Source organism: Pygoscelis adeliae, unplaced genomic scaffold (genome assembly GCF_000699105.1).
Source record: "Pygoscelis adeliae isolate BGI_AS28 unplaced genomic scaffold, ASM69910v1 Scaffold127, whole genome shotgun sequence".
Taxonomy (NCBI): Eukaryota; Metazoa; Chordata; class Aves; order Sphenisciformes; family Spheniscidae; genus Pygoscelis; species Pygoscelis adeliae.
Genome location: NW_008825208.1, coordinates 6,256,760 through 6,266,119, shown reverse-complemented (window position 1 = coordinate 6,266,119; position 9,360 = coordinate 6,256,760). Strand labels below are relative to the sequence as shown.

Genomic DNA, 9,360 nt, shown 5'->3' with positions numbered 1-9,360 from the left:
AGAGCGGTTTGATGAATCAGTCCAGAGAAGGCATAGCAGATTGTCCACACTTTGCACTTAAAAACATTGCAGAAGAGGAAAAGAATACTTTCATAATGCAAAAAAAACTTTGAAAAAAATCAAGAGAGAAATCTGAATCCAGTCTGGAATAAACAAAGCAGGATCATCCTTCAGGTGTCATTTAAATGTAGACCTATAGCAAAGATAATTTCCATGCAAGCGAGAGGGTCTAGTTATTATCTTTTTAATCCAGAGTTGTTTTCCCTTTGCTTTCACTTTCCCTGTGCTTTATCCCTATTCCCAATGACTTGATTTTCCCTTCTAGTTAGAATTCTCTAGGATGTCAGTTTTCACATCCTTACTTGTACAATAAGAGATGATACAGAAGGACAGCTGGAATGTTTCTGTGCTGGCAGCATCAGTAATTTCCACACAACAACGAATGGGTTAACTGTCACTCTCCTAATTTTTATTCCCAGCCATGTGTAAATAATTCATGTCAACAGTTATGAGTTTAATAGAAAAGATGTCCCTCACATCTGTGGGCATTGATTCAAAACCCATGGTTCTGTAGGAATAAGAACCCCATCAAACAATTAGGATAATTATAGTCATCAATGAAAAGGATCTCATTGGCCTGACTTCTTGTAAAGGCCTAATTTGCTATGTTAAATCCAGACATCTGGTAATCTGGTAATTTCTTTAATTGCCTGGAAAAACACAGGTGGAGTCTGTGTTATGGGAGGTGCTACTTCTTAGATCAAAGTGATGCAACCCAGTGACAATTAAAACAAACAAACAAAAAGTGTAGCTTTTTGCAGGGCTGTTTAGGCTTTTGTTTGTTTGAAACCAAATTAATAATGACCCAGGTTGTAATGGCAAATACCAGTCTCCGGTCTCGGGAACCTCTTTCAGCAGGGGCGTAGATCATGTGCATTTCTAATCCCAGCCCATCTAATCCCAGCTAGTCTGACACCCTTGATTGATACATCTTTCCTTTGTAAGTATGCTCACAATTGCATCTTTTAGTTTTTGTCAGTCTGGTGCAATACATGAATTACACTATTCCTGATTATCTCTTGGTAACATTTTTAGACCAAAGGAAGTAGTAAATCATTAGCTATCTGTCTGCTTATTCCTGCATGACTGTGTCTGCCTATAGCTTTGCTGTTTCTTTGTGGATTTCCTCTGTGTAAAGTTTGGGGCTGAAGGTGAAAACCTGCTAAAATTTTGGAATCCTAGTTAAACTGGAAGCAGGTATGTTACTCAAAATGTAACTCATAAAAACTTACCCTAAAGGAATAAATACTGAAGATATGTCTTTGTAAAATAAATTCATGTATACTTGCGAAAGCTACTGTGCGAGAGGAGTTTGCCTGTATGCTATGGAACAGGTGCCTTGAAACAGTCTGAGCAGAAGTTCTCCTTGAAATGTTGTTTGCTCTCAATTTAATTTCTGTGTCTGAATGTATGTGTGGTGCGTGTTAGTTGCAGATGGCATTTGCAGCATCATTCACAGTTTTCACAGAATTGAACAGGCAAAACGTACAGAAAAAGCTAATATTTGGATTTTCTTCTTTCCCCTAAATTTCATGTATGTGTGGGGATTGGTGGGAAGAGCTCTCTAAGTGAATTTGCACATGTGGATGCTCTTTTAGCTACTTGAAGAAGATGAAATGTCAGATTGGAGCTGGTTCTATCTGCTTTCTGGTAAATAGCGTTTTTTCATGCAAGTTCAAAAATACTTCACTGATAAGATGTATCTCAAGCTGAGGTCGGTGGTAGTCAAGTGCTCTTTCAACTGAGGACTAGTAGACTGTATATGTGGAAGAAGTCATGAGGTTTTAATGACTATTTCGGCATAGAGTTGTCAGTGTGTTACATTTTTTTTCTGAATCAGCAAATAATAACACTGAGTACTGGGACCTGAACTCGCAGAGGCTGATAAGCAAAGGATTAAGGTTGGTCCTCACAGCACAGGGTTAAGGCAGAAGAGCATGACAGTACAGGCATTTATGCACTGGCTGTAATTACTATGAAGGTTTTTCTCACACACTCAAGCGCAGAGGTCCTCCTTCCTAGCAGAGCTTTTAAAAGTAGAGTAAAGAAAACGGAGGCCTTCACTCCTTGTTTTCCTTAGCATTAATTTCTTTGGCTTTCTTAACATGATTTCTCGCCCTCTGACACTCACTGGCTCTGTTGAATCACTTTGTTGCTCACTTTTTGCATTCTCCCATCTGTGTTCCATTTACCAGCACCTGTCTTCCCTGCATCTCTCTACCCTCTCCCAGATTTGTCTTTCAGTATTTGACTCCTCCAGGATCTTTTTCCACCCTTCTGCTCTGGTCTCCAGACACTTGCATGTCGTTTCTAGGAGCCTTTCCCTTGGGATGGGAAGATTGTGAGGGTAACCTGGATGTCAGTGGAGCAGCAGTGGCATCCAGTGGCCTTCTCAGTTAATCACAAGTTGAAATTTCTAGGGCTGAAGTATGAGGAAACTGAGGGTCTTCACTTGTCCCGTCTCATTTGTGAGTCTGAGCGAAAGCTGTTGATCAGAATCAGATATGTTGAAGACCTGGATGCCACTGTCTGCTAAGACATTATGCTGAGGCCAGGCACGTATAGTGTGTTTCACTTTGGGAGTTCCTAAGCTCTGGAAGTCACTGGCACTGTTAGATTTCACAGGAGAACTAATCTGTCACGGAACCTGTTTCCCTCTAGGTGCTGGAATAGTTTTTACAGAGATACCTTTGTGCTGTTGTTGGATGCTGTGTTTATGCTACTGGGATTAATGTTAATCCAAGCACTTACTGTACATTTGGTTATCCAAACAAAGAGTGGCTGATCAGTAAGGGTGGAAAAGCAGTCTCCTCAGAAATTCCAGGATTCTCTTGTGGTGTTTGCTCTGTGCGTGTTACAACTTTTTGTCCTCTTTTACTCCTACCCATTTAGAGTGGAAACTTTTGAGAAAAAGTTTGCCAGCTATTCTGTGGATGTATGGTAATTGCATGGTGGCCTTGTCCTTCTGAAAGTTCAGAAAGCATGATCGATGTAGTTACAGAAAAAAATGCTACTAGTTCTGCCTTCTTCCTTCCAAGGAGGCCACTGTATAAGATTTCTTTCCTTGCCTGAATACCTGGCATAATCACTTTTTTGTTGTTTGCTGCTTTATTTTTTTACTATTTTATAAACTCATGAATCAAGTGCCTGGCTTTCTTGCTGAGCAGTCTCAGAGATGATGTTTTTTTTCCTTTCTTATTATGCATTTTAGTTCAGATCTCATGGATATGCAAACATTTTCCTTCTGCCTGTGCTCTAATGAGTCATTTTTGCCATCTGATCTTTTAATAAAAATGTATCTGATTTAAAGAATACAACAACTGAACATATTCTTTTGCTCTGTGTTGGTACAGAAGTCTTAATACTGCAGAGTTTCTAGACATTACTGTGAAACATAATAATAAGCAGCACTTAAATACAATTAATCACACAGCCATTTGTAAGGAAATTTGTTTTAGAGGACATGCAGGTTAATCTCCTTTTCTTCTGCTCTGTAGAAGAGGAAGCTTTCAACAACATTTCCATATTTAATGACAGTTTGGAATGGGGGAATTAGAATTACTTGGGAGATAAACCGGTCTAGTGAGCGAGGTATCTATTTGTTGAATATGTTGAGAGGGAGATATCATTAGAAAACGGTTTTATGACAGTTTTAATAATCAAAAAAAAGGAAAGGAAAAAGAAAATAAAGTGCTGCAAAATACATAAACAGTTACACTTTAGTTCTAAATAACTGCCTACATATAGGAATTTTAGAGACTATTGATGTATTTGTTTATTTCAGTGACAGCTTCATGTCCATGTGCTACAAGAGGGCCCCTGTGAAATGGTAACGAAGTGTACATATGGGGAGGAGTGCCATGAGCTGTGCTTGCTTTTACAGCAGGGTGTTACACCAACTATTGTGTTAATATTTCTGAAGTATCTACCAAGGCTGTCCTATAAATCCCCTTCGTTTTTTCAGCAGCTAGTAAGGGCTTTTCAGCTTAGAGTCTATATGAGCTCAGATTTGTATGACCTTGGTCATGTAGTGAATGTAGTAAGAAAATATGGTGGTAGGACAAAGGAATGACTATTTGAAGGGTGGGGAAGGAAAGAAGAGGAGCAAATAGGTTCACTGTCAATCTGAGTTGTGACCAGAAGGAGCTTTGTTCTTAGCTCTGGGAGGATACTTGATAATCTTGTCATGTGAAGGCAACTGCTCTGTGTCTGATGACAGCAATGAGAGAACTGCCTAAAAAAAGAACGGATGAGTTGATCTTCCTGGCTGTGCTTTTTCTCTGAGGCGTAAGCCAACTCTTAAAAGTGTGTAAATTAACACAGGTATGTTGAGGGATGTATCTCTGGTTGCTACAGCTGTATTCCCTACATGCTTAGTTCTTCAGGCTTCATTCTTTTAATCTAGTGTTTGTTCTGAAAAGTGTTTTACTGTGGCTGTGTTATTTAATTTTATTTATTATAAAACAAGGAAAAGCGTCAACACCTTTTAAAAAGCAATCCTAACAACTAATGAACCAAAATGTTCATTCAGCTACAAAAAAGCTCTTTTCCAATCTAACACAGAGCCTCTTTTCCAATCTAACACAAGCTTTCTTAAAAAGCTTTAATGCAGGTTGTTGTATTCAGAAGAACATTTTTTTTCTAAGTTTATTCACTTATTGCTAGCCTCTTTTTCTTACAGACAGCACTCTTAAATCAGCTTGACTTCTTTATTTGCAGTTCAATGAGACTTCTAATCCATGAGATCCAATGGTCTACAGAGTCTTCAAGCTGACTTGTGAGTGGGTTATTCTTTAGAATACAGACCATTGCATGTCACGAGATCCAGATGCTGGCACCCAAGTTCAAGGAGAATATAGAATGGGTGGCAGAAGTAGTGGAATTAGGGCATTGTTTATTGCTCTTCATTTTTGCTGGTGTGATACTGTCATAAGCACACTTTAATGGAAGACTTCGACCAGGAATACAGGAATACCTATACATGGTACAAGTCTAATGTATTACGACTAGGAGGAATGTCTGAAGCAGAGCAAAATGTCTTTTCTCATTGGCTCTTTTGCCTGGATTGGTCACCTGGTATGAAAGATTCTAGTCTTTAACGCACTATATACTGAAGATCCTTGTGTAAGAAACAATGCTGTTATATATGTATGCTTTTATATATAGGAACATATCAGTGGTCAGATGGAGTTAATGAGCTTCTTCCTTTGCTGTCCGGAAACTGTAATGTAGTTTTAATGTCCTCTTCAAGATCTGTAAAGTCATTATAATTAAAATTGCTCTACATTAAAATGCAAGCCTAGCGAAGTATTTTGTTTTCATTAGTCATGGTAGTTTACGTAATGCTGTCTGTGTGTTTAAGGACTTCACAGTCATTAGCTCAGAACGTGCTTCTTCAGTTAGCCTTGTGTTTTAATTTTAGGAGCCAACACGGTTAAGGGAAAACTTACTACCTAACTTCTCCCTACCTTGTTTTATTTTTCCTGTTTGGAAAAAAAAAACAGAGAAAAATGAAGAAATAAACAATTGCTCCAAACATATTAAGATTTGCATGAGAAATAATAACTGTTTTCCTTCTGCGTTCATGTTTTTGCTCACAGAGGAGGAATTATTCAGTAATTTGTCTGTATTCAATGAAACGTGTGTGAAGTGGCAAAGGAAAACTGGAAGACTGGGAATGCAGGAAACGTACACAGTAAGTGCAGCAGTATTTGAGATTGGGAGTAGCTTTGGCCTGGTTAATTCTGGTGAGTCAGCAGTGGAGATCTGTTTTGTGGGTTTTGTTTGTATGGTAATTTGTTTCACTCTTCCCAGTGAACTGCCTAGAAACCTAAAGGTGGCTGGGTTGGGAAAGAAACAAATCCCTGTCCTAAAGTTAGGTGAAGAACTCAGAAGCAGTTGGGGTCCTATTCCAGTAAATCACCTAAGCATCTGCTTGAAACTGTAAGAAGCATTTCAGCACAAGTCTATGTTTTAGTGCAATTCTGTTGTAGAGCTCAAGGTCACATTGACATAGAAAACATTGCAAAACTTGGGCTCTGTCCTTATCTGTGATGCAAACATTTCAAGTAAATAGTGTATCAATTGCAGATACTGGATGTAACTTGTTTTAGAAATGCAAGGTATACTGAGATACTGTGCCTTGCTCGAGATTCAACCACCTTATATTTTAGAACTGTTTTTCATGGAAATTGAAAGCAACCTTGGTAACTACTTTTTTTTGGCCATCTATAAGCATAACAATAAAAGTTAAGATATAAATTCTCAGAAACAAGTAGTTCAGTCAGTGTTATTGAAAGCCAAAACAACGTGATAAGAGTTCCCATATTTTGAGAATGACAACATTCCAAGAAAGGTTGTTTTTTTGAGCATGTGCAAATAGGGAAAAAAGAAAGTGGAAAATACATTTCAAGGTTGGGTGATAATTTTGGAAAACAACCTGTCTTTCTCCTCCTGTGTTACAAAACCAATGTATTTTTAGTTTGAGGGCTTTTGTTAAGCACTGCTGAGATGGAAAAAACAAGTTCCCAGTTACCCTAACAGTTCAAATCCAGTGCTTTTTGTGTACTCAGTGGTAACTGGCAAGCTGTGGATCTCTGGTGTAATGTGCTCTGTGCATGTGCTTTTGTCTGAATTCAGCTATCTGCAAGACACTACAGAATAGTCAAAACTGAGGATGTTGTAGGCGTAGGGTGCATGCAATAAAGTTCAGAACACATTCTGGACTGCCTTAAGCTCAACTAGGTAAGTTTTGTCTGTCCCTTCCTCTCATACAAACAACAGGTTTCTTTTTCACTGCATTGGGATGATCTTAGGGAAGCTTGTCTCTTACTGTTGTTTGGCATTCAGTCTTACTACTGCCTCTGTAGGGCAGGGGGGGAAAACCAGAAAAACAAAAAGAAAGTAGCAAGCAGATGTAGTTTCCATCTGTGTGCTGTAAACAAAGAATATTTACTTACACCTTACTGTTTGTGTTGGAGATGTTTGTAGGGTCCACCTTATAGATTCCTTCTATTTGTTGTAGAAATATATGGAAAAATATCCATAATTTTAACAGCCAGAAGAAATTAAAGATCTAATGTATTAAGCCATGTTGTTGCACCAAAACAGTCACAAGCCTATTTTTTTGATTGAGCTGATATTCTAAAACAGATGTAATCCTAGGTTCTCAAGGCTTAATGGAACTAGTATTCTGAATTTTGGAGAGCCACAACCAATTGCACCATCGTTTTTGTTAATCCTTCAATAGTTTCACATACTGGGCCAAAGATGGGATGAGAAGACGTTCTCAGAAGATGCAGTATTTAACATCACTACAAGTGAAGATAATCCAAAGGTGTGTTTAGATCTCAACTCTGGCAGTAACTACGTGGTGAATATTACTACCATCTCTTCCACAAACATCACTGTCTCAGTTGCAGTAGCAGTTCAAACAAAGGGTAGGTTGTGTTTTGTATTCTGTGTGCTTATAGGAGAACTTACTGTGCTGCAGAGTTCACTGTTTTGAGTCTAGCAGACAGGATAACACCCTGTCTTCTGGGCTATCTCATTCTTTATGTTGACTACACACATGTAGCCACCATCAGCATCCTCTTTTTCTGCAAGACATTCTTCTCTCTGCTCACTGTGGTCATTGAACCTATGAGCTAACAGAGCAGTGGCAGTAAGTGCCCTTCAGAAAAGTTTGGCAAACTTGTTTCTTCAGGATTTGTCTTCTGGCTGAGGCAGGACTGGTGCACTGGAGTGCCTGGCTACATGCTGGAATTTCAGTCCACGGTACAGTGCTTACTGGTTTCCGTTCCTTGCCTTGAAAACTGATTGTCTGACTGTGGAAGAATTCCCTGTTGCTGAGCTGTGTGATGCTAATCTAAGTGATGCAAGCATTATAGATAATGTTCCTATGTTTAGCAGTGATGAGCAGTGTTCTGGCAGTTTTTCAGTAATTGTGGAGAAGGCGTGTTCTAACAGCGGGTTTCTGCAGTATTTTGGTCATGGAAACTTTAAGCTTGCTTTCTGACATACTAATTCTGATGAGACAGACATTCAGAAATAATTGCCTTTGGAGTCCACAAAAATGCTTTTTCTCACATGCTTTTTCCTAAAGGTTATCAACTGTGACAAATTGTTCTATGATAACTTGATTTCCATCAGAAGGTCTGAACCCCTAGATCTTTCTGTCACTACAAGCTCCCTAGGTCTGGATGAATAAATCCTATCTTGATTTCCTGAATAGCGTGCTTGGGTTTTTCCGAAAGCCATTTTCTTTGGAAAATGTTCGTGCTTTATTTACTGTGTTTGTTCATTCAAAAATAAATTAAATTCTACCTCCTTCTCAGAAGAGAATTAAAATAATAACCTTTTTTTTTAATTTTCAGCTACTCATATCCAATTAAGTTGAAGAAGGTGAAGTTTTTGTAATAAGTTGTTCCCTTTTTTTATTGTCTCTACAGTAAAGGAAGCTTTCAATAATGTATTAATTTTTAATGATACCTGCTTGAAATGGCGGAGAAATATCAGGGGAAGTGATGTGGAAGACAGATACTCCGTAAGTGACAACCTGTATTTTGAATCTAGAAAACAATTTATATCAATCACCAATCTGAAAAAACCTGTAATTTTTCAAACATTCAACTGCTAGCGGTGTTCCTCACTCTAATAATGTCTCTCATAAAAATCCAGGGAGTAATCTTGCATAGCAACTTTCAAAAAAGAAAGAAACCACCATGCCCTTTTGTAGTCTCCTGCTTCTTGCTTACTTTTTCCCCTGTTCTACTCTATTTTGCCTTCCCTATCTGTACTTTCAACTTTGTTATGTTCAGGCCTCAGACAACTCTGTTCCAAATCCACGGAGTCAGTCCACTCTGCCTTGTGGTATGTCTTCAGTCTTCCCCTGTCCCAGCAGGACATTTCTACGTGAACTATCTCTGCCAGGGCTCTTGACCACCTGCTGTTGTCTCAAATCTCCATGTGCTCAGAGATTATCTAAAGGCATAGGGTCTATTTAAAGGAAAATTAGCACATGATTAAAATACAGCAAGCATTTTTGTTTTCATTAACGGAGGAGTGATTAGGAACTCACACAAAATCCAACTGAAACAAAAAAAACCCATGGGTCTGTAAATTTGCCTAGAAACATAGCTGTCTGTAGGCTGGAGGGTACTTGGCATTTTGACGTAGGTCAAAATGGCTTAATTTTGACTTGCTTCTCAGGGTCAAACCAGAGAGGTGTTAAATTTGAGCTTACTTTTATAACTCATTACTTTGCACCATGAGGGTATACTGCGATGAAAGTGCACTATT

At 38.6% G+C, this 9,360-nt stretch overlaps 1 protein-coding gene across 1 annotated transcript in view; it reads left to right on the top strand.

The window, feature by feature from the left end:
- The window catches only part of SUSD1 (sushi domain containing 1), a 57,222-nt gene that overhangs the window by 25,940 nt on the left and 21,922 nt on the right, over nucleotides 1–9,360 (top strand). The window contains 3 exon segments of the mRNA XM_009329004.1: nucleotides 5,661–5,755; nucleotides 7,310–7,499; nucleotides 8,511–8,605. Coding sequence (XP_009327279.1) covers nucleotides 5,661–5,755; nucleotides 7,310–7,499; nucleotides 8,511–8,605 — 380 coding nt within the window.